The sequence below is a fragment of the Chelonoidis abingdonii genome, chromosome 10 (genome assembly GCF_003597395.2).
Source record: "Chelonoidis abingdonii isolate Lonesome George chromosome 10, CheloAbing_2.0, whole genome shotgun sequence".
Classification (NCBI taxonomy): domain Eukaryota; kingdom Metazoa; phylum Chordata; order Testudines; family Testudinidae; genus Chelonoidis; species Chelonoidis abingdonii.
In genome coordinates, this window is record NC_133778.1 from 8,685,416 (window position 1) to 8,711,555 (window position 26,140).

The 26,140-nt window shown below is 42.0% G+C and overlaps 1 protein-coding gene across 2 annotated transcripts in view; it reads right to left on the reverse strand.

The window, feature by feature from the left end:
- The window catches only part of POFUT2 (protein O-fucosyltransferase 2), a 50,633-nt gene that overhangs the window by 10,862 nt on the left and 13,631 nt on the right, over positions 1–26,140 (reverse strand). The window contains exons 3-5 of one of the 2 annotated variants that reach the window (XM_032804126.2): positions 19,403–19,547; positions 10,238–10,348; positions 2,046–2,112 (exon numbers count right to left, since the gene is read on the reverse strand). In XM_032804126.2, coding sequence (XP_032660017.1) covers positions 2,046–2,112; positions 10,238–10,348; positions 19,403–19,547 — 323 coding nt within the window. The remainder of the gene's footprint in view (positions 1–2,045; positions 2,113–10,237; positions 10,349–19,402; positions 19,548–26,140) is intronic. The other variant, XM_032804127.2, reaches the window with a different exon arrangement.

Here is a 26,140-nt window from a genome sequence, read left to right on the forward strand (position 1 = left end):
TTCCATCATTTAAAAGTGGAGAACCAGATTTCTACCTAGAAACTATGTTAGCAAAGATGTTTGTATCTCACAAGTTTGTTGCTTCAAAATGGTGCAAAACTGTGAGAGTAAAATCACAGAAAACTCGTAAAAGACCTGCATGCATGCCTGCCTAGCCAGCACACTATTTATCATGCAGGTTTTTAGCACTTAACAAGGTCAACATTTGGTAACAGAATATAGGAGATACAGAAAAAAAAAAGTGATACACAAAACGGTGGTAGAAGCCTAAGTAGTTAGCAGATATGAGAACCTAGGAACGTGTTCTTTTTGTAGGATTGCAGGCTCTTTGCTTTGGCCAACATGTACAACTTTTTATGTGTGAGAAATAAAGTAGCTGATGATGGGAATCACACAATATGAGTTTTGTGTTCATTGCATAAAACTTGCAAACATGGTCGTCAGCTGGATTGTGTTGGTGAAAAAAACAACTCTCTTTGGATGAGACTCTTAGCTATTGACATGGTACAAGCGCTAATACTTCAAATGTTGTTCCATTCAGAGGACCTGGATATCTGCGCTGTAACCCCCATACAAGTTCAAATCTCATGCACTGGGATCATTTTACACCTCTTCTATGTTTGCTACTGTGAGAAAACCAACAAACAGCATCAAGTCAGATGTTTTATCACAAATGAGTCTAGATCACAAGAACAGATACTGTCAGAAAAAAATTATAAAATTATAAAAAAATTTATTCAAACAACCACCCAGCCATAATGGGACAAGCATTTTAAAATTTTTAACATTTAAATTTAATATTTTTATTATTTGCATTTTAATACCAAATTTCTCAATAACTGAAAACATCCTTTGTTACTGATTGTATTATATATGGCAAATATTGTTGTACAGTATTTTGCAGCATAAGATAATCTTCACAAATTCTTTATCTATACATCTATATCTAGGATATCAGCTGGAATTAACACAGCTAGAACCACTACTCCAGAAGAGTAAGGGAATTCATATGGTAAACATCTCTCTAATTAAAATGATGGCTATTAAAAAAACTGTTTAAAATAAGAACATTTTCCAGCAGATTATGAATTTTGATCAGCAAATTTAGGCCATAGAAGTCCATAGTGCCCATATGAGAGAAAAGATACATTATGACACAAATGGGTTTTATGTACTATTTTTACAGATTAGTATTCAGTCTTAGAAATTATGATCAATCCACATCTCTTTATTATGGGGAAAGTTTTCCCTCACAAGTAATTCTTGGTTTATTTTTTCTGAATTACCCAAGAAAATAATTTGTTAACTAGGACTACTCATAGGTTTAAGTCAAGCGCCTGTGTGTTTGCAGGATCAAGGCCTAGGATCATAATTTGTTTGCTCTCTCCAGCAAGCTCACCTCCTCTTGAAAATTAGAAAGCAACTGTAATCATCTGTAAACCAAACCTGGCTAGATTTTTAGATCTAAGAAATTCATGCACCCATACCAACTGAACTGTACTCTCTGAATTGTATATATAAATCTAGTTCAGCTTCACAAGAAACAGGAAAATAGAGAACATTCAGTCCATCACATCACAACCACTGATTCAGTGATGAAAACCTTAAAATTCCAACCTTGCTGCCTCCCATTAAAAGGCTGTGGTTTAGAATTTCTGAAACACTTGGGATTGACCTAACTCTACTCCCAATGAAGTCAGGAATTAGGCCACTGTTAGGCATTTTGGAAAATCCCACCTGAAATGTTTATAGTCTCAGGCCTGTACCTGTAAGGAGCTCTGTGATCAGTATGCTACTGACTTCAACTGCGCTCCAAACAGGAGCAGAAGTCCACTCACAGAGAGCTCCTTGCAGGAGTGCGTGAACATTCTATATGTCTGACACATCCTACTCCATCAGCTGGCAATATACAACGTACAGATCATCTACGAGACTGGCTGCTTCTTGGACTTCACAGCAAAATCATTAGCAACAAACACAGTCAATACTAGGTTTTTATTAATATCAAATAGAAAATCTGGAGAAGCTAATTAGAAAATACTCACATTCCAATAATCTCTCCCTCCGTAGTGGTCATGAAGGAGGTTTTCAGCTCTGTCTAACATCACCGACCTGTTAAAAATCATAAAGTTGAGTACAACTCCCTTAGAAATATAACTTGCATTACTATGTTTCCGTATACAGTAGTGAGGGAAGCAAAGACTGTCCTCTGTGTGCATAGTAAACATTGAGCGAAACACTTTCCTCAGCATGTTGTATTTACAGCAACAGGTCCCTAAGCCTATTTGGTATACGGAAGGCATTTCCAAATTGTGGCCCAGGGACCGCTAAGGGCTGTCTTGTCACACAGTGCTGGCACTCCTCATTATTGACTGCTAAAATTAATTAAGGTAATGAAATATAAATAAAAACTCTCCTAATATTATGTTCTATCTAGGGACTTTACTCCTGGGGGGATTCTTTGCCAAAAAATTAAAAATTCTGCATATTTTGTCAAAATAATGCAATATAATCACATCAGTTTCAACTGTTTTGGTAATTTATTTAAATTACAATACAGAAAAAAAAGCCACAATAACTATTCAGCATTTACTAAATACATGAAAGTTAATTTACAAATACTTGGTAGCTAATACCCTGCATTCCAGTTATAATCCTGGATTTTCATTTAAATTATACTACAGAATACAAAAAAAAAAAAAAAAAAAAAAAAAAAAAGTAGAACCTCATTTTAAATTGCTCAGACTTTCACACATGAAAGTCATATTGTCCTCGACCTGGCTGGGTACTTTAGGAAGCGCTTGCTTCTGATAGTCCCGACATTTTTTGGACTGCTTCGTAAATGTTTTATTTGCCCTCAAAGTCTTTTTTTTAAAATGGGTAAATAAAATAAATCCTGAGCTGTAAACTACCCTATTGTGCAACTATGGCACAGGAAAAAAGTGAGAAAGCAATAGATCTTCCGAGCTGATTTCCTTACTCTGGCAACATAGGGACCTTAAAACTTTTACAGGTTTTATGTTCCTGGGGGAACTAAGTATAGCAACAGTTATCTAGCAATAGGATCATTAACAATGTTATTAAGCAGGCAGACTGCTACATTTCTGACTCCGGGACAGAGCCTTCCTCCTGGATAATAAAAACACCTACCCCTCCATGCCCCCAGCAAGCCCCAGCAGAAAGCAAGAGGGCAGAGTCTCTCTTGCTTGTTGGCAGGAATGCACACCCAGCCCCAGCCTCTTACGGCGATCAGCGTCTCCCCTGCAGGCATGTATGCCAAGCTCCCTCTGACCCTGCAGTGATTTGCGTCTCTGAGGCTGCTCCAGGCACTCTGGAACAGACGCGCTGCCTGGACTGCTGGGGAAGAGGTGTATGTCCCACCCCCAGATTTCTTGTGCATTTTTCTGCGAGGGGGGCACAGAAATATGTGGGCCATGTGAATTCTGTATCCCCACAGGGGCCCAGAATTCTGTCAGGAGTACCATGTGCAGTCCCCTCGTAGCCCCATGACAGCTACTATAAGCGCTACTTCTGACCGAATTCTGCGGCTCTGTCGGAGGACGGGGGGGTCTACATTTGTGGACAGGGTAGGGAGTGAACCACAACATCTCTCTCTAAGGTACAGTCTATACTCAAAAACATTTGTGAGCCCCTTGCGTGACAGGACCAGCCCTCAGGAAGCAAACAAGAGAACATCTCCAATGAAGAGAGGATCTGGTCACCCTCGTACATTTTAAAGGACACTGAGTAAACTACCACTAAATAACTGGACAAATTCAAAACTGGAAATAAGATGCAAATATTTAACAGTAAGAACAATTAACCACTGGAACGACTTACTGAGGGGAGTGGGAGATTCTCCATCACTGATCATTTTAAAATCAAGATTAGAGTTTGGGGCAGCCAGAAATATATGGGAAGTCATTTAAGTTTGTAGAATGAGCACATTAAGTCTGAGCCAACTCCCACAGAAGTTTTCCCACTAAAATGATAAGCAGGTAAATAGTTTATCTTAACATTTAAATTTGAGTCATTAGGTATTGTGATACAGCATGGCCAGAGGGCAGCATAAGAGTGTTAGCAGGGGGCCTTATTCCCTGCCAAGGGAGGAAGGTTTGCTTTAGATTAACTAGAACAGCTGTGGCCAATTAGAGCACCTGACTCCAGTTAGAGCACCTGACTCCAGTTAGAGCACCTGACTCCAGTCATGGGATATAAACCCCTGCTTCAGTCAGACAGGGGGTGGTAGTTGAAGGAGAAAGGTTGGATTGGAGCAGAGTGCAGATTGCAGAAGAGAAGAGTTTGTCCAGAGAGAAATAGAAGGTTTGGAGGAGTGCTGCGGTGGATTGGGAAGCCCAACAGAAACCCTAGGTAAGGGGCACCAGGCTTGTATAGAAGAGAGGCGAGAAGCCCTTCACAAGCTGACGGGTATGAGAGGGAAGTAACCCAGGGGAAGAAACCGCTAATCAAGTGGTTCACCACAACCCCAGGGCCCCTGGGTTGGGACCTGGAGTAGAGGGCGGGCCCAGGTCCCTCCCTCTCCACTCCCCTCCTCCAAGGACACTAGGGGAGTGATTAAGAACTGGTTCAGAGGCAAGCAATATCGCCCTGAACCTACCCCAGAGAAGAGAAAACGCGAGACCCAGAGAACAGTACCGGCAATTTGCCACAGTATCAAAGTTAAAATCCAACTGAGCAGTTCACACCCCTGACAGTCTTTGTTTTAGGCCTTCTACAAACTCAGGAAGATAAACACAGCATCATTTATGCTTGGCTTACATTCTGAACCATACAAGGGAGATATTTAATTTCAGTTTTTAAATAAAAGTTGAGATTCTGGGAACAATTCTGTGACAGAGGGGTAGTGTCTGTGACAAAATCCATGACTGCAGAATCAAGAAACACACGGGGCACAATTATATATATCTTTTAACCTGCTCATAAACTTATGGTAAGGTTCTGTTTTAGCTTAAATTGACCAAGTTTTGTATCATCCCAAAGGTGATATAAAATAAACTGGAACAAAAAAATTTCTGAGTTATGAAAGAGTAACAAAACCAAACCAATCACAACCTCCTCCTATTTCCTGCTATAAACAAATTTAAGATCTTTGAATATTACATGGCAGCTGACTTTTACAAGTTTAAATTTTGTGGCTGACTAGTCCTTACTTAGGATTAGACTGCCAGATAGTTTGAAACAAAGTTATATAAAACTAAAAAGATGTTAGACACATAGGTGACAATTTCAAATTGTTTACAGTACTACATAACAACGTGCATCGTATCAACTTTCATTAGTTGCATAGGTATGGTTTTGTGATGTTACTTTGTTGTGAAACCACAGGTGCATAAGATTTCAAATACAGATCCATAGAATCTCGTAGTAAAATCAGTAAAGGTTTAGTTTTACTCTTACCATTTTCAAAGAAAAAAGTGAAGTGTTAATATAAGATTGAGGTTAAAATTGTGAACATCCTAAAGAGAGAAAACACAAGAGTTAAAGCTCTGCTTGTACTGCTAGCTCACATAGGACTTATGGGGTATTTTGGATTGCTAATTATGCTGTTAAAGCCAACATTAATATATACAGAACTAGTTCTGCACGTTAATACTATGCAACTCCCATAGCAGTCTGGAGGAACTGTACGTATTTATCTACACACAGCAGGATAATGTGAAGATGAAAGTTGAGAAAAGCCTTGAGCCTTACTACATTTATCTTTCCATTAGTGTGTCCTTTTATGAACTGCATGTGTTTAACTATGAGATTAAAGTAAACTCATTCTGTGTGTGTTAATCTCATTGTACAAATTCTATAACTACTGTTACCTCAACAGCAAAGCCAATCAGAGATGTCTCTATGCAGATCACTTACGTTCTAATATGCCTGATTATATTTAAAGGTTATTAGTAAACTTATTGTGTATGTTGATCCAGGAGGTGCCTGACAGCATCCACTACAGTTAAATCACTATCTGTGGTGCTTCTTCATGAGTGCCTCTTACGGAGGAGGAGGATGGTCTCCTGGATAAGGCACTCGATGGGAGACAGGAAGACCTGGGCTCCATTCCCAGCTCTGCCACAGATCCTCTTGGGCAACTCATGCAGTGATATTTTCCAAAAGTGGCCAGTGTTTCTTGGTGCTAACTTTGAACCTGCTTTGAACTCTGCAGCTCCAATTGATATGGACAGAAGCAGCAGGCGAGCTATACCTCTGAAAATCAGGCCCAAAGCAACTCAAATCGGCCATCTGAAAATTAGCATTCATTTTTGAAAATCAGAGGGGTAGCCGTGTTAGTCTGGATCTGTGAAAGCAGCAGAGAATCCTGTGGCACCTTATAGACTAACAGAGGTTTTGGAGCGTGAGCTTTCGTGGGTGAATACCCACTTCGTCAGACGCAGGTAGTGAAATTCCAGGCAGGTATATATTGCTAGCTTGCTTAGCATATATATACCTGCCCCTGGAAATTTCCACTACTGCGTCTGACGAAGTGGTATTCACCCACGAAAGCTCACGCTCCAAAACTCTGTTAGTCTATAAGGTGCCACAGGATTCTCTGCTGCTTTCATTTTGAAAATGTTGATCTTACTCACTGCTCAACAGTTGCAGTAAAAATAGTGATAGTTAAGTTTCTTAACCCCCAGGGTGCTATAGGATAAATTCTTATTTACCAAGTACTCAATACTGGATGATGATGGGGCTACGGAAAGCCTATAAATAAAAGATAGATACACTATTGCTACTATTCAATATAACTGAATACTTAGCGTCAGGAAACCCATGCTGTATCTTGTCAGCTTGTTAGAAGAGGAGGAAGGAGAGACCGTTTTCACTTTACTTACGAAATCTGCAACATACTGATAATGTTGAGTCAGCAATGTCCAAGTAATTTTGTCTTCCTGACTCATGGCCTCATAGAACATGGTCAGGGACGATGGGTGGGCAGTAGATGGTTGGGAAAAGAGCATTGAGTGAGGCAGGTTAAGCACTGCTCTGGGAGCTCAGGGCAACCAAATGGAAAGAAACTGGCCCTAAGCTTCCTCCTCTCCCCTTCTACAGAAGGGACAATCGTCTACAGTGCCACTAACCTCAGCTGTCCTCCCATCAGGCTACTGCTAGGAGGACATCATCTACTGCCAGGAAAGAAATGGACATGAATTTCTTGGTCTGCCCAGCCCCACCTCTAATGGTGGACAGGGCGGAAACACAACAAATCTGAGATATTGCAGCTCTGCCTCCCAAGTCTGCTGTGTTAGTTCACTCCTGACAGCGGATCAAAAAGCTACTGCAAAGACAGCTGAGGACAAGATGGAATCAAGGTATATATATCTCAACAGGAAGAGATGGAAGGAGCTCGGGACTGCTGCTTTGCACAAGTGCCTCAGAGGATGTTCCCAAATTATGGCTACCTCCTCTTACATGCTACAATCAAGGTGAGTGCAGTGAGCAGGGCTGAGAAATGAGGCAATATTATCACGTGTAGTAAGTGTGTATTCAGATTGTAAATTGACTGTGGGCAGGGTATTTATCTCCTTGTTCAGTACTGTGCTAAATACGGTAATGATGCTCAAACAAACAGCAGCAACCAACACTATGGAAAAAAATCTGTGCATTTTTAGTCTTCAAGTCAGCTATAATTTGGAGCTCTGATCATAGAAACGTAGAATATTAGGATAGGAAGACACCTCAGGAGGTCATCTAGTCCAAATAACCATCCCAGCCGCAACTTTGTCAAGCCAGGCCTTAAAAAGCTATAAGGAAGGAGATACCACCACCTCCCTAGGGAACCCATTCCAGTGATTCACCACCCTCCTAGTGACATAATTTTTCCTAATATCCAACCTAAACCTCCCCACCACTGCAACTTGAGACCATTGCTCCTTCTTCTGTCATCTGCCACCACTGAGAACAGCTGAGCTCCATCCTCTTTGGACGCCCCCCTTCAGGTATTTGAAGACTGCTATCAAATCCCACTTCACTCTTCTCTGTTGCAGACTAAATAAGCCCAATTCCCTCAGTATCTCCTCAAAAGTCATGTGCCCCAGCCCCCTCATCATTTTGGCTCCCCTCCGCTGGACTCTCTCCAATTTGTCCACATCCTTTCTATAGCAGGTGGCCCGAAACCAGACGCAATACTCCAGATGTGGCCTCAACAGTGCCGAATAGAGAGGTATATAATAATCACTTCCTTCCATCTGTTGGCAATGCTCCTACTAATGTAGGCAATATGCCGTTAGCCTTCTTGGCAACAAGGGCACATTGCTGACTCATATCCAGCCTCTCGTCCACTGGAATCCCCAGCTCCTTTTCTGCAGAACTGCTGCTTCGCCAGCCGGTCCCCAGCCTTTAGGAGTGAATGGGATTCTTCTGTCCTAAGTGCAAGACTCTGCATGTATCGTTACTGAACCGCCTCAGATTTCTTTTAGCCCAATCCTCCAATTTGTATAGGTCACTCTGGACCCTATCCCTATCCTCCAGCGTATCTACCTCTCCCTGCAGCTTAGTGTCAGATGCAAACTTGCTGAGGGTGCAATCCGTCCCATCATCCAGGTCATTTAATGAAGATACTGAACAAAATCGGCCGCAGGACTGACCCCTGGGGCACTCCGCTTGATACTGGCTGCCAACTAGACATTGAGCCCGACGATCTAGCCAGCTTTCTATCCACCTTATAGTCCATTCATCCAATCCAAACTTCTTTAACTTGCTGACGAGAATACTGCGGAACACCGTATCAAAAGCTTTGCTAAAGTCAAGATATATCACGTCCACTGCATTCCCCATATCCACAGAGCCAGTTATCTCAACTTAGAAGGCAATTAGGTCGGTCAGGCATGGCTTGCCCTTGGTGAATCCCATGTTGACTGTTCCTGATCACCTTCCTCTCCTCCAAGTACTTCAAGATGGATTCCTTGGGGACCTGACCTATGATTTTTCCAGGGACCGAGGTGAGACTGACTGGTCTGTAGTTCCCCACATTCTCCCTCTTTCCTTTTTAAAAGATGGGCACTATATTTGCCTTTTCTCAATCACCTGGGACTTCCCCCAATCACCAAATCGGCCAACTCCCAATCAGCCAATCACATCAGCCAACTCCTTCAGCACCCTTGGATGCATTGCATCCGACCCCATGGACTTGTGTATGTCCAGCTTTTCTAAATGGTTGCTAACCTGTTCTTTCACCACTGAGGGCTGCTCATCTCCTCCCCATATTGTACTGCCCAGTGCAGCAGTCTGGGAGCTGACCTTGCCTGTGAAGGCTGAGGTAAAAAAAGCATAGAGTACTTCAGCAATTTCCATATCATCTCTCACTAATTTGCCTCCCCTATTCAGTAAGGGTCCCACACTTTCCCTAACCTTTTTCTTGTTGCTAACATACCTCCAGAAACCCTTCTTGTTACCCTTCACATCCCATGCTAGCTGCAACTCCAATTGTGCATTGGCCTACCTGATTACACCCCTGCATGCTCAAACAATATTTTTATACTCCTCCCTAGTCATCGTCGAAGTTTCCACTTCTTTTTTGTGTTTAAGCTCACCGATGATTTCTCTGTTAAGCCAAACTGGTCGCCTGCCATATTTGCTATTCTTTCTGCACATCAGGATGGTTTGTTCCTGCAACCTCAATAAGGCTTCTTTAAAATACAGCCAGCTCTCCTGGACTCCTTTTCCCCTCATGTTATTCTCCCAGGAGATTCTGCCCATCAGTTCCCTGAGGGAGTCAAAGTTGCTTTTCTGAAGTCCAGGGTCCATATTCTGCTGTTCTCCTTTCTTCTTTGTGTTAGGATTCTGAACTCGACCATCTCATGGTCACTGCTGCCCAGGTTGCCACCTATGTCTACTTCCCCTACTGATTCTTCCCTGTTTGTGAGCAGCAGGTCAAGAGGAGCACGGCCCCTGGTTGGTTCCTCCAGCACTTGCACCAGGCAGTTGTCCCCAACACTTTCCAAAAACTTCCTGGATTGTCTGTGCACTGCTGTATTGCTCTCCCAGCAGATGTCAGATGATTGAAGTCTGCCATGAGAACCAGGGCCTGTGATATGGAAACGTCTGTTGGTTGTCCGAAGAAAGACTTGTCTACCTCATCCTCCTGTCTGATGCCAGACATTTTATAACACTTCTAATGAACTACACTTCTCCAGGGAGGAGATACCATCATAGTGTAACATGCCAGAAGCTGTTGACACCTTTCTCCTAGCTGCGAACACACACAAAAATAACAGAGGCAACTCACCGTGCTGAAGTGTTTTTCAAAAGAACAGGAGCTATGATAGAGGCTGATCCTTGGACAGACAGACAAGAAACATTTAGGCCTCGTGTTTCCTCGTAACCCCAGAACCATCCCCTGTAAGATAGTAAAAAAGTCTCCAATTAATACATCACCCGTTTAAGATGAATTTGCTTTGTACAGTAAGATTAGTTAGCAGCACATTCTAGAGGAAAAAATAGTCTTTGGTCTCAACAAAAATGTACACGTACTCCTTAAAAAAAGAAAATATCTTTATAATATCATTGCATGCAATATGATTGATTTAGTTCTCTTGAGAGGGATAGCTCAGAGGTTTGAGCATTGGCCTGCTAAACCCAGGGTTGTGAGCTCAATCCTTGAATGGGGCTTTTAGGGATCTGGGGCAAAAATCTGTCTGGGGATTGGTCCTGTTCTGAGCAGGGGGGTGGACTAGATGACCTCCTGAGGTCCCTTCCAACCCTGATATTTTATGATTTTCAGAGTATATTTTGTTATTATTGGGGTTAAAAAAAAATGGAACAATTTTTTTCCTGATCAAAAGTAACTATCTGTAGAGCTAAAGTTACCAGGTTTTATATGAAATTAAGTTGGTAATTTCGCCAACAAACGCATCTCTAATTTATTAGAACAAAAAAACAGCCAAGTGGTCCATCTCTTCCATCAGTGGCCAATGCCAGATGCTTCAAAGGGAATGAACAGACCTTTATTCACCTTTTCCACACCAGTCATGATTTTATGGACCACTATCATAGCTCCCCTTTAGCTGTCTCTTTTCCAAGCAGAATAGTCCCAGCCTTTTTACTCTCTTTGTATGGAAGCTGTTCATACCCTTAATCATTTTTATTACCCTTCTCTGTAGTTAATCTATATTCCTAGAGATGGGGTGACCAAACTGAATACAGTATTCAAGATATGGGAGTACCATGGGTTTATATAGCAGCATTATGAAATTTTCTGTCTTATTATCTATGCCTTTCCTAATTGTTTCTAACAGAGGCAGTGCCAGCCTCTTCCCAGTTCAGGGCCTGAGGTGGGCTAGACAGAAAATCAGGGAGGTGCACACGAGGCCATGCCCCTCTTTGTGGCCCCACCCCCTGCGCCTCCTCAGGTAAGTTCCGGCCACCCTCCTGCTCTCCCCTCCTGAGCTCCCTGCCGCCCTTCGATTGCTCGCAGCCAGTAACTGTCACTGGGAGGGGAAGCAGTAAACACGGAGGTGGGGCCCAGGAGCACAGGCCGGAGCGGGTCAGTTAGACCAGCTGTGGTGAGCCCCAGACCCTCCATGGGCCATGGGCAGCATGCCCTGGCAGGAAGAGACACAGGCCAGGCACTGTACTTGGGCACCGCGGCCCCCTCCCTGGCCTTACTCCTGTACTGTTGCTAGTCCTGCTACCTTCAGAGCTGGAAGCCCAGCCAGCAGGTGCTGCTGCTCTCTCCGCTCTGCCTTCAGAGGTGGGCAGCTGGAAAGTGGCAGCTGCTACAGGGGGAGCAAATGTTGGAGTGGCTACAGTTCCCACAACCGCCGAAGATTTCTGTTAAGCCAAACTGGTCGCCTGCCATATTTTTTCTGCACATCAGGATGGTTCGTTCCTGCAACCTCAGTAAGACTGCTTTAAAATACAGCCAGCTCTCCTGGACTCCTTTCGTCTTCATACTGGCCTCCTAGGGGATCCTGCCCATCAGTTCTGCTTGAATTCTGAGTCAAAATCTGCTTTTCTGAAGTCCAGAGTTCGTATTCTGCTGCTCTCCTTTCTTCTTTTTGTCAGGATCCTGAACTTGACATCTCATGGTCACTGCCTCCCAGGTTCCCATCCACTTTTGCTTCCCCTACTAATTCTTCCCTGTTTGTGAGTAGCAGGTCAAGAGGAGCATGGCCCCTAGTTGGTTCCTCCAGCACTTGCATCAGGAAGTTGTCCTCAACACTCTACAAAAACTTCCTGGATTGTCTGTGTATTGCTCTCCTAGCAGATGTCAGGGTGATCCCACTTCCCACTTACCTCCAGGCTTAGGTTGCCATCCTCCAGCGAACCTAGTTTAAAGCTCTCCTCACTAGGTTAGCAAGCCTGCCTGCAAAAATGCTCTTCCCTCTCTTCATTGGTGGATTCCATCTCTTCCTACCAATCCTTCTTCCTGGAACAACATCCCATGGTCAAAAATCCAAAGCGCTCTCTCCAACACACAAACACACATTTACCTCCACAATTCGATGGGCTCTACCTGGGCCTTTCCTTCAACAGGGAGGATGGATGAGAACACAACTTGCGCCTCAAACTTCTTTATCCTTCTTCCCAGAGCCACATAGCCTGCAGTGATCCACTCAAGGTCATTCTGGGCAGTATCATTGGTGCCCATGTGGAGAAGCAGGAAGGGGTAGTGGTCTGGGGGCTTGATCAGTCTTGGCAGACACTCCGTCACATCCTGAATTCTAGCACTAGGCAAGCAGCACACTTCTCGCGTTTCCTGGTATGGATGACAGATGGATGATTCCATCCCCCTTAGGAGTGAGTCCCCAACCACCACCACCCATCTCCTCCTCTTAGGATTGGTGGTCATGGAACCCCCATCCCTAGGAAAATGCATCCCATGCCTTCCTGCCAATGGGGTCTCCTTCTGATCCCTTCCCTCAGATGACTCTTCCAAACCATTCTCTGCTATAGTACCTGTGCAGAGAGCCTGAAAATGGTTACTTACCTCAATATGCATTGGGGGTACATGGGTTCTGACCTTTCTTCGTCTGGAGGTCACATGCTTTGAATTTTCTTCCCTATTTTGCACTGCCCTCTCTGATTCTTCAGCATGCTGTGCCTGCAGTACCAAACGCTGACTTCTATCCAGAAAATCTTCATTTTCTCTGATGCAACACAGGATTGATACTTGGGTCTCTAGCTCTTTAAACTTCTCTTCAAATACGGAAGATCTCTTTCTTGAGAGGTAACAGATAATTTAGACCCCATCATTTTGTAGGTAGAGTTGGGATTATGTATTCCAATGTGTATTGCTTTGCAATTTATCAGCATTTAATTTCATCTGCCCATGAGATCACTTTGTAACTCTTCACATTCTGCTTTGGACTTAACTGAGTTGCATTCCATCATGTTACTCTGTTCACAGTCTAGACTGATTTCTAAACAATAATCATATGCAGCGGTTCTTTTGTGACTATGGCAGTGGCAGAGGAAGGCTCAATGACTAGCACAAGGCCTTTTGTTTGCAAGTTGGCTGATGGGCAGTACTGAGTGGAGCTCTTCCCAATGACCAGTGACTCAGCATCTCTAAAAGCCACCAAGGTAAGAGAAGCAGAGAATCCTGTGGCACCTTATAGACCAACAGAGGTTTTGGAGCGTGAGCTTTCGTGGGTGAATACCCACTTCGTCAGAAGCAAGGTAAGAGAGTGGTAGCTAACAGGCAGAAGTTTCCAAAATTTATTTTTTTCAGGTTTCAATCTAGTTTTGTAACAAGGAGTTGGGGAAGCACGCAGTTCAGGTCGCAGTCCTAGGTCCCGCCCCAACACACACAAACCACTAGAGGCAGTTCTGCTATCACTGAAGCGACACTTGCAGATTATTATATACCACACAGAACCAAACAAAAATAGACTCAGATGCTCATCTCTAGGCCGCAGGGCTGGATACCCGCTACTCACATTACAGGCAGAGTATACACAAGAAAACGAGCGTACAGTAAAGGGCTTGATTTCAGATCTGCCCTAATAGACTTCTTGTGTTTTCTGGGGAAAATGGAGAGCTTTCCTTCTGACAGCCTAGATAGCCTTTTATCTGTAAGCCCCTTTATTAGTAACTAAACAGCTACCTTTCCTAGTGACTAGACTCCCAGAGGGAATAAGGTGTTCTCTCTCAACTCCTGAATCTTAACTTATCCAGGAACATCCAGGCAGATGTCATAGTGATGCTTCAGGACTATGAGAACCCTCCAGGACTTTACTTGTTATAAGAAGAAAACAGTTTTAATGATAAAAACAGATCCTTAATCAATGATATCTGAAATATATGACAGGAAAACAATCTAGGAATTGCACAGCTAGAACTTTTTACAGAATTTGACAGAAACAGAGATCCCATCTTGCTTGGAGTTTGTAATCAAAAGTGTGTCATATACAGAGGTCATAATATATACACCTCTACCTCAATATAACGCTGTCCTCGGAAGCCAAAAAATCTTACCGTGTTATGGGCGAAACCGTTTTATATCGAACTTGCTTTGATCAGCCGGAGTGCACAGTCCAGCTCCCCAGAGCACGGTTTTACTGCTTTATATCAGAATTTGTGTTATATCCTGTTATATCCAGGTAGAGGTGTACTTGATATAATCCAGAGGATATTTCTTTGATAGGATAACGAGCCTTGTGGATAAGGGAGAAGCGGTGGATGTGGTATACCTAGACTTTAGTAAGGCATTTGATATGGTCTCGCATGATATCCTTATCGATAAACTAGGCAAATACAATTTAGATGGGGCTACTATAAGGTGGGTGCATAACTGGCTGGAATAACGTAACTCAGAAAGCTATTATGCTCCAATTTGGATTAGACATTGAATTTTGGACGCCTGTCCTACCGCAGGGTCTGTTTGGACCGTCGCTCTGTTCAATATCGTTCTTCATCACAACTTGGATGTTGGCAAGAAGTACGGCTTATTAAGTTGCGGACGATTACCAAACTGGGAGGGATTGCAACTGCTTTGAGGACAGGTCAATAATCAAAATGATCTGGAACAAATTGGAAAAAGCATGAGGTAAACGGACGAAGTTCAATAAAGACAAATGCAAAGTGCCCACTTAAAGGAAGGAACAATCAGTTTCATACATATAGACTGGGAAGAGACTGCTAAGGAAGAGTATGGCAGAAAATAGATCTAGGGTCATAGTGGACCACAAGCTAAATATGATCAACGTGTGATAACTGTTGCAAAAAAGCAAATGTGATTCCTGGGTGCATTAACAGTGTGTTGTTACAGACCAAATCATATCTCTCGCTCTATCTTCTGCAACTGGTTAGGCCTCAACTGAGTATTGTGTCCAAGTTCTGGGCACCTCATTTCAGAAATAGATGTGAGAAATTGGAGAGGGTCCAGAGAAGAGCAACAAGAATGATTAAAGGTCTTGAGAACAATGAGCTAATGAAGGAACTGAAAAGAATGGGTTATATTAGTTTGGAAAAGGGTAAGACATGAGAGGGGGACATGATAGCAGTTTTCAAGGTAATCTAAAGGGTGCAATCATGGAGGGAGGGAGAAAACTTGTTCACCTTAGCCTCTAAGGATAGCAACAAGAAGCGATATGGGCTTAAACTGCAGCAAGGAGATTTAGTTGACATTAGGAAAAAGTTCCTAAACTGTCAGGGTAGTTAAACACTGGAATAAATTCTGAGGGTTGTGACTCCTCGGGAGATATTTAAGAGTAGGTAGGTAAATGTCTATCAGGGATGGTCTAGACAGTATTGGTCCTGCCATGAAGGCAGGGACTGGACAATGACCTCTTAGGTCCCTTCAGTCCCTAGAATCTATGAATAAATAGTCCTACTGAAAATATAACATTTAGTGATAGAGCATTGCAGTTAAACTCATGCGATTAACTCAAAAAACTAATTTGATTAATACTCACTGTTAAATAATAGATACCAATGAAATTTATAAAATTGTATGTTTTCTACATTTTCAATATATCGATTACTAACACAAAATAGTGTACAGTGCCACTTTTATATTTTATTATAATGCTTGCACTGTAAAAATGATAGAAGTATTTTCTAATTCACCCATACAAGTAACTGCATTGCAATCTCTTTGTAGTGAAAGTGCAACTTACAAATGTAAATTTTACATAACTGCACTCAAAACACAAAGTATAAAATTTTAGAGTTTAGAAGTCCACTCACAATCCTAACTCTCTGTTCAGTCACCAAATGCTAAGACAAACAAGTTTGTTTACATTGTGGGATTACTGCTGCTCTTCTTATTTAACGTCACCTGAGAGAAGAACAGGCATTCACACGCACTTTTGTAGCCAGCATGCAAGTATTTATAACCGAGATGCTAAAACATTCATATGCCCCTTCATGCTTCACCTCCATTCCAGAGGACATGCTCCCATGAGATGATGCTCATGGAGAAAAAATGTGTTAATTCATTGTTGACTCAACTCCTTGGGAGAGAATGGCATGTCTCTTGTTCTGTTTTACCCGCATTCGCCATATATTCATTTGCAGCAGTCGTCGGATGATGACCCAGCACATGTCGTTTCAAGAACACTTTCACAGCAGATTTGACAAAACGCAAAGAAGTACACATGAGAGTTCTAAAAAAAAGCTACAGCATTAAATCAAATTTAAGAAACTGAAGTGCTATCCAAATCTGAGAGAGATGAAGGTGTGAAGCATGCTTTCAAAAGTCTTAAAAGAGACACCTGATGTGGAAACACAGAAGAACCTCTAACCACCCAAAAATAAAATCAACCTCCTCAGGTGCATCTGACTCATGATAAAAAAACATGTCAGTTTGCTCTGCTTTGGATAGTTATTGGGCAGAAATCAGTCATTAGGCAATGGACGCAGTCCTCTGGAATGGTGGTTGAAGCCTGAAGGACAATAATCTTCAAGCGCACTGGCACATAAAACTATCTTGTGACACTGGCTACAACAGTGCCATGCAAACGCCTGAATCTCACTTTCAGTGAGCATTGTAACAAGAAAGCTGGAACGTATTATCTCCTGGCAAATTGTAAAAACCCCTATTTGCTGAGTGATTAGCTTGAAAGTAGGAATGAGTGGACATGTAGGCTCTAAAGTTTTACATTGTTTTGTTTTTGAATGTAGTTATTTTATGTACATAATTCTTCATTTGTAATTTCAACTTTCATGATAAAGAGATTGCACTACAGTACTTGTATTAGATTAATTGAAAAATACTATTTCTTTTTTTTTAGTGCAAGTATTTGTAATCATAAATAAATATAAAGTGAGCACTGTACACTTTGTATTCTGTATTGTAATTGAAATCAATATATTTGAAAATGTGGACAACATCCAAAAATATTTAAATAAATGATATTATATTATTGTTTAACAGGGCGATTAAATTAAACTTAATTTTTCTATTGCAATTAATATTTTTAATCACTTGACAACCCTAATCATAAGCAAAGGTATCTTCTCTTTGGGAGTCCATATAGCCAGCAGACACAATACCCTGTGGAACCAGTTAGCATGGTTCAAAACTAAAATACCACTGATATAAAATATATTCCAAGTCTTTAAAAACTGACTGGCCTCTCAGAATGCTTGCATCAATTTATAAAAAGTGCTAGAAATATAATGGGACCCAATACTAGGTGAGATACTAGATCAGAGCTGCATTATTATCATGGTTACACTGAACTCAGTTATAAGGCCCTTGTATGACCCTGTATAAAAAGAAAGGTGATCATTTATATCACTGTTGCTACCACTGTCATACAATTGCAATAGATCTTGTACAAAGTATGATTTTTAAGGTATCAATGGAAATGTTATAGTTTGCTAAGTATTGTTATCCTGTTTATATGCATGTATTACCTTTGTATATGAAGTTATGAATCATTGCTCTCTGTGTGCATTTCAAACATGATCTGTTGTTGGATAACAGCCACAAAACAGATTTACAGCCATGGTTAATGAGTCATTTAAGGAGAATCAATTCTTCCAATGGGCCGCTGCAGAGGATGCCTCAGAGAGCATATGGACAATGGAGGCCCAGTGACTCAGCAGGGCATGTAGAACTGTGTTCCCTGACTCCATGTTTGAGACAGTAACTTTCCATACACACAGACTGGGGGATATAACCTGGAGACTGACATCAACTTCTTGCCTCTTTCCTGCTCCACATCTCTAGACCATGATTTCCAACAAAAGAAGAACTTTGAACAATGGACTGAGGACCCCAATATTTGCAATGATCCAGAGAGACTTATTGCAAGCTAGCAGATTTAACATCACTGCTATTATCCTGGTCTACAAACTCTGAAATCAACTGTAATGTATAGGATTCGTTTTAACCTCTTAATAACTCTTTTTTAATATTAATAAACCTTTAGTTTTTTAGTTACTATAGGATTGTTGATCCCCCTGAGAACAGAGGAGCTCGTAATGGTTTCTGAACTATCAGGAGTTATAAATGGTTAGATGATGTAGGTCCATCCTGAGCACCACGCAGTAAACCAGTTTTGAGTTAACAAAGGCCTAGATAACTATAGTGAGGACCACATATCAAAGAAAATGAACAGCCTTCTTTCCTAGTATAAGTGACAGAATACGCCTGTGACAATTTCTGATAGTTGGATAGCCAGAGGCTGCTGTGAAGCCATTATTCTTCCATTAGTAAAGAACCAAGTAGTTTAATTTCAAAGTGCAAATGAAATTTTATAGTGATTGTGTAGAAAATCAGATGTTCATCTCACTGCCTATAAGATTTTATTTGGAACAGTTTTCAAAGTTAATCTGCATTAATCCTTGATTAAGGGCTAGTTTTTGATTTGAGAAATCCTTCTTTCTAATTTTAAGAGCAGATCACTCGGTGATTTTTCAAGCTTTCCATAATCTTTAGCTCTCAGAATTAAATGTCTGGTTTTGCAGAATGCAAATGCTTGTACAAAAAACAAAACAGAATTAAACAACTGAGCACAGACCTTGCCCCTTGAGATTCTTCTAGAGGGTGTCAAGAGCAATAAAGCATTGCTTTCAATCAAGAACTGTGCTAGAAAAACATATTTCCAAAGTGCCTTTTCCAGGGTCAGCCTCACCTGTTCAAAGTGTTTTCCCATCGAAAAGCCAGGGAAAGAAAAACCACAATCAACTAATATGGCAGCAATAAGACTGCTGCTGTAGTGATTTTCCTAAGTGTCCTTACAAAACCTGTAGGAAATATAAATTTTCATCTTGCTACCACTATTGTACTACTTTACGCAGACTCCTACCATCCCTTCCCCTAACCAAAACAACAGCTTCAGTGCTCTCTACAAACGTAGCAAAATCAGCCTCAATCACCCAGATCCTCATGAGCAAGTTCAACAAACAACCAGACTGCATGTGGAAGGAAGGCAAATGTCTCATTGACTGAACTAAATGGGAAAATGAAGGAGTCCAATATCCTGTAAAGTATTACCTGTAGTATTCATGTTTGTCTTTTGAGTACATGAGGTGATCAATGCATGGCCTCTCATCTATTTTCTCTTCCCACGTTCCTTCTTTCCATCCTTCTGCATAGCTCTGTAGGACATATACCTGGTCTATAAAGGGTCCACCTGACTCTGAATAGGAAGCAAAGAAAAGTAACTATCAACATGTAAGTGTATTTGATTTATGTATATAGCAGCATTGTTTTAAATAAGAAGCTGCCATAATTTCCAACATATTCTATACAGTTATAGTCAACTTACCAAAAAAAATGGTAAGGTGATCTATAGAAACCAGAGGAGTCTTGGGATTATTCATTACCCACCTCCATCTAGATGCTGGGTTGTGTGTGTTAGGTATATCCAAACCATAGATTCAGAATGCTGGGCAAAGCAAACATTTTATCAAATAATAAAAATAAATCTTGTATCACCTTTGTATGTAACCCTTTCCTTTTACACATTATCTTGATTAATCTTTTTTCTGTCATTCAGTGCATTTTCTCTGAACTAATTAGTCTGTTAAAACTGCTTTTTACGAATGTTTGAATTTGTTTTTCAGAAGAGACTGTGATGGGGCTTTACTTGGCTAAGAGGAAGAATATCAACTCTAGAGAATACTTGGCTTCTGTAGGAAGGTGCGATGCCCCAGAAAAACCCACCCTCATCAGAGTGAAGGAGACACAACAAAGAAAAGTCATCAAAACAAGAGAAAGAAAAAACAAAATAAAAAACCTCCAAGGTGTAAGGCTGGGCAGCCACGCAGGCAGGGAGAGGCACCTCTCTGGAGCTGCCGCGGCCGGGAACAGGCACCACTCCCCTGGGGAGGCAGGGCTACTGCCGTGAGAGAGGGCTGGAATCCTGTCTCCCTGCCGTAGCCCCGGGGAAGCCTGCACCCCAAGCCCCTTGTGACCAGCGTCCCAGGGGAGCCAACTGAGGTCACTCAATTAGGGTGAACTGCAAAGAATGGGGCAGCAAATCCCCAAAGCTGGTGGATATTCCAATATACCTCTACCCCGATATAACGCCACCCGATATGACACGAACTTGGATATAACGCGGTAAAGCAAAGCTCTGCGGGGGCGGGACTGTGTGCTCTGGTGCATCAAATCAAGTTTGTTATAACGTGGTTTTACCTACAACGCGGTAAGATTTTTTGGCTCCCGAGGACAGCAATATATCAAGGTAGAGGTGTACTTACATTCACCAAGCCAGCACAAGACAGCTTCTATAATACCTCACTGGTTACCCAGAAGCCAACAACACAGTTCTCTTAAAGCAACCCAGCCTCAGGCCTCCACCCACACACCCAAGTAAAATATGATGAGGATTACTGAAAATCTTATTCATCATATAAAATAGTTCTACCAGTCCCAAAGGATTGGACACATTACCTCCCAGGTTAATGAATATTCTAGATTTTACGCAAATAGACACTTACAGCCAATTCTTATTAACTAAACTAAAATTTATTAAAGAAGAAAAGAGAGAGAGTAATGGTTAGAAGATTAGTATACATACAGACATGAGTACAGTTCTTGAGATTCAGATTCATAGCAGAGACAGTGAGCTTTGTAGTTCCAAAGAGTTCTTTTAGAATTTAGTCCATAGGTTAGAGTCCAATGTCCATATTCAGGGTGTTCCAGTTAAGGACTGGGATCTCAATCTTGCAACTCAAACTTCCCCTGATTAAGCTTAAGCAGATCTGAGATGACAGGATCAGGACCCAATGTTCTTTTACACAGTTTTCCGGCCTTCTCATGACAGCTCGGAGTCATTCGGCGAACAACAGGCAATCATGAGGACTTTTAAAGTAGATCCATTTCCTAAGCATCGCTGGTAATTACCCAACCAGATTAACGTAAGTCAATTGCCCGTTTTCCATCATTCTCCAGTGATTTGCTATACATTTCAAAGTTCTAGCGTATCTAGCAAGCAATGGCCTTAATTACCGTGTACATACCATTCTCACATCTCTCTAATGGTTGACTCTGGGTCAATCGGCCTGCAAGCTGCTTAACGCTTTCTGTCTACGTATCACACCCTTCATCCTCAGCCCCACACCACAGCTCCCACACCCCTGCTGCCCAACCTTCTGCTCCAGCCCTGAGCCCCCTCCTGCACCCCAAACCCCTCATCCCTGACCCCACCCCAGAACCCCCCCACTGGAGCCCTCACCCCCCTACCCTCTGCTCCAGCCCTGAGCCCCCTCCCACACTCCAAACCCATTACTAATATGGATGATTTGCCAATCTAATTAAAAATAATATAATATAATACTTATTGTGACTTGCAGTTTTATAGAGTTTTTTCGTTATTTCTCCTTTAAGGTGTTGAGAACAATTTGTTCAGATTTTTTAAAATGGTAAGTATGTAGACTGGGTGTGCAACTGTTCGAATTTACCAGTGTCTTTGGCTCCATTCTAGGTCCCTCGTTGTTAAAGGCTTTTACTATGTTTTTTGTTTAAACTGTCATTTTCCCCGTAGCCTCACCAGATTCCCATGCGTAGTGGAGTCCGTGGTTAGGTTTGTATTCTTAGGTTGTATCATCTTTTCTCTTCTTGTCTATCCGTTTGGAATAACTGCCATACCGCTATAACTAATTTTGTTGCTAAAATGCCAGCCTTGTTTTTTTCTTAATTTCGTGGCTATTTTGCTCGGTTCCTGGATCGTTAGAAGTGCTTTCACTATGTGTCTCCCTGCAACTCAGTAGATTGATTTTGGCGTGGCACTTATCAGTTACTATAGTTCAAGGACGGTGGCATCTTATTATTTTAAACTGAGGACGAAACAGTAAATCTTGCTGTTGCATGATCCTCCTCTTTCCTTTCAGCTTTCCAAAAGGTCCTACATCTCAGGGACCTCAACACCATCACTCTAGTGAATGGGTTTTCATGGGAGGTTTTGGTTTGTTTACGTCCATTGGATTGATTATCGTGTCTTGAGGGCTGTGAGCCCTTTCTTTGCTTTCTGCACTCGGAGATGTTTTTCAGTGGCACGTAGGGAAGCATGATTTTACAAACATTCCACGACGGTGTCCAAGGTACTCTTTGTGTCTTTCAGCTCTGGGCGGTGATGCCCTGGTCTGCCAACGGCCTGCACAAATGACAGCTTGATGTTGGATAATCTGCCAGGGAGACTGTGATGACCAGGTCGTGCTTGCGTCTCAGCTCATCGTGTGACTTCAGCTTGGGGTTGGCCGAACTTGCCCTTCTCTTGCGGTCCAGCTCAGTTCAAGCCCAGCCAAGTGATTTTTATGTCCCCAGAGCCCCCAGTTGCAAGCTTGTGAGTTGACTGGCATGTTTTTCCTTGTAGATGCCTAGGACCCAGAAGTCTCTCTCTTCCTCCCAAGTTTTGGAGAGTTGGTAGAAAAATGTTGGAAAGATTTTTTTTCGAGCTTGTGTGTCAGGACATCTCTCTTTTAGATCTCGATATTTGAATTTGTGTTCGTCCATGTTCCGGTGTGACTTTCTGGTACAGGGTGTGAGTCATTGTACACTTTCCTCCAGCAGGGTGTATGTTTGTGCCTATTGGATGTCACTCCTGGAACCCAGTCTGTTACCTCAACTTTCTCGGTTTGCGTCTTACTTGCATTGCAGGTTGGGTGCATCTCGGTCCCGAGCACTTTGGCTTCCCCTGTTGCTCCGCTTCTCCAGCTTACCACGTCTTGGTGTTGTCGCAGTGTGTGATTAGTAGGATCCAGCACTTAACTTAGATACCGCCTGATCTTATGCTCCTAGAGTTTTTAAGATCAGTTCTAGAGATGTGCGGTATTCTGTTACAAATGATAAACTTTCTAGAGGCTGGTTTTTAATGCTAACCTTGTTAATATTGTTATCCTCAAATGTTTTGAGATTTTACAGTCCGTTGTTCTATTTTTGATTATAGCTGTTTACTCCTGGTATAGGCAAGGCGTGCCCTTGACTTCCGTATATCTCGAACTTCTGGTCTGCTCCGGCGAAAGCCCTGTGCGTTCATTTTTGTTTCTGTTCTTTACGTTCACATCCCTGTTGCGTGTATGTCTAGCTTCATTTTGTTGCTTTAATGCCAACCAGGCAGGTTTACTTCTTTGCTAGTAAACCTGTTGTAATGTGCTGTTTAGACTTTGATTTTTTCTATGTGTGCATGCAGACCTGTTGCCCGGCCGCCTGGCCTAACTGCCCCCTACGCTGCTAATGCATGGTGGCCAGTCTGGTTAAATGTGTTTATATGTTAAAAGAGATTGAGATGTTATAACATTGTTTGTTTTTAGATTCATAGTGCTTGTGGTCGGTGTATTATCTATTTATATATATGTATCTGTGCTAGATATAGGTTTTACTCTTACTATAAGATGTTTGTTCTGGAATCAGACTGTGGGGGGCAGACGGGGGGGGCTTCAGTTTGCAACTGCTTGTTTTACAGTGCTTTTCCTGTCCTCGGATGGGACTATGTTCAGATGGGCCATTATGAACGACTGTGATTTGTTGCCCTCCAATCACACCATGAGGTTTCGTGCAGAAGGCGTTATCCATCAGGTTGGACTCTAGAGATTGAGGGTAAATCGGACGATGAATTGTAGTGGTTTTGTTGTTTGAGTGAGGAAGATTACGAGCCTAAGAAAGTCGGCTAATTGGTTAGCCTAATGCTTTAGCTGTCCATTTCGGCGCTCTATCACCATTGAATTAAACAAATATTTGTGAGTATGTTTATTTGTTTTAACTGTCTAATCTTATTTTTGTAATTATCTTGTTAGTTTTTCTAGATTAGCTACGCTGTGTTGGTCTGAGATCTAGTGATATTGCTGGTTAGGTGACTTCCTTTGGCTGGGGACTGAATATTTTATCTTTGGTGTAAATTGCTTATCATGAGTCCAAGCTTGCCTGGTGGAGATTACTGGATGCCAGGCAATGCCTGTGGCTCCTGAAAGGCTGTGTGTGCTTACACCTCACTTAGTTTCCTTGGTGAGGTGAGTCTAAGTATTACTTCAGCTATGGGTGTTTGTAGCCTTGCTTCTTACAGCCTGCCTGTGTTGTTTTACTTTGACACTCGACAATGTGCTGTAATCATTTTCTATTGGGTGCTGACAGTGGGAACCAGTTATTTGGCTGTTATTATACTTGACTTTCAGCCCTAGTTCGCAACCTATGGTCCTGCTCTGACCATTGTAATTATTTTTATGTTTATGGCGCTGTCTTGGTTTTCAGTTTAAGTCTTATACGTTTGGTATATGACCGGTAGGATATCTGTACCTGCATTTGGATTACGAGATGTTGGGTATCTGGATAGCTTAGACATTTTAATGTGTTCTACCTATGATATCTTATTGTAGCCCTCGGGTAAGCCGAGTTCCATGATGCACTGGTTTTCCCTGGGGGCTGTACGATACACTTGTTTGATTGGGCCAGGAGGACTGAAACCCTGATTAGTAATTCATATATTTTTCATTTCTGCCCTTATCCCCCTGCCCAAGTCCTATGTGGTTGTCTGATCTGCTCACACTGTGTTTATAATGGACCATTAGCATCAGTTGAGGAAAAACCTTTTTATCACACCCTTGCAATGGATTGTAAACGTACATGTTCTTTAGTTTCAAGCTTTACATGAGGATGTATTTTAGTAATGGCTTACACTTATGTGCTTTGGCCTGGTCTGTAGTAATTTGGGATTATTTTTTAGGCATATTTAAACTTTTTTTTCCTTCTTTGCAACTATTTCAAGTGATTTGCTGGTATATTGAAAAGTGCATAAAGTGACAAACTATCTTACCACTCTTTCCTGCTATGCGGCTTGATGAATTTCGTGGGGCTGAGAAGGAATGAGTTGGTACATTAACTGGATAATGTAGATTACCTTGGATTCGTTTTCCTGGATATACTTGTCTTTTTCTGCGTTTTTTTTCTGTCTTTGCCAATGGTAGAACAGTTAATGTCACATGACGCCTCTTTTACAGCCAAAGTTGCGCTTCTCCCCACTCCTCCGGTAATCGATCTTGCCTGGAGGCCATTTTTGCTGGTATTAGCTGTTTCCTGGAGAATCTTTGTACCACTCAACACACTTGAAATCGTTCAGAAAGCGTGCTTTCTAATTGCTGTGCGTACTCATGCCTGGTTTATCAAATGGCTTCTCGTTTCATGTGGCGAGTCAGGAAGGTGAATTACTCTCAATACATTTTCCTTTTCTCTATGCTCCGCTAGAGGCGTGGGCCAATTTGCGTATTCACTGTTTTCGTTTGTAAATAGGCGGATTTGCTATCGTGAGTTCCTTTTCCTCAAATGGTATCTTTCTTCCCTATTTGCTTTCCTGACGTATTCTTCTTTGAATTGAAAAAGTGCAGTAGGCTTGTCTACTACGGCGCTATGATGCTACCGCTATGTGATAAGTGGTTTAGTCGGTTACTTGTTGGTTTGGGGGGGTCTTACCCCTGGGGGTTAGTGAGCATATTCCCTCGATTACTCTCTTCTTGTAGGGGTAGTCGGGATCGACTGGGGCTGTGAAGTCAATTTGGGGTTCTTTCTGAGCTAAATACGGGTGGTGTCTGTGTGTCATCCCCCACTTGGTTGCTCCCTAGAAGTCATGTTGTCCTTGGTTTATTTCCCAGACTGATACTGTCTATTTTTAACTCTTTCTTTGTACCATTTTTGTTTCCCCGCTGTGGTGGTGTCTTTTCCTCATACTTCTTGTAATCTCTTCATGTAGGTGGCTTTTTTTGCTTTAATGCGTAGTCCGTCTCTGCTAAGTATAAGTAC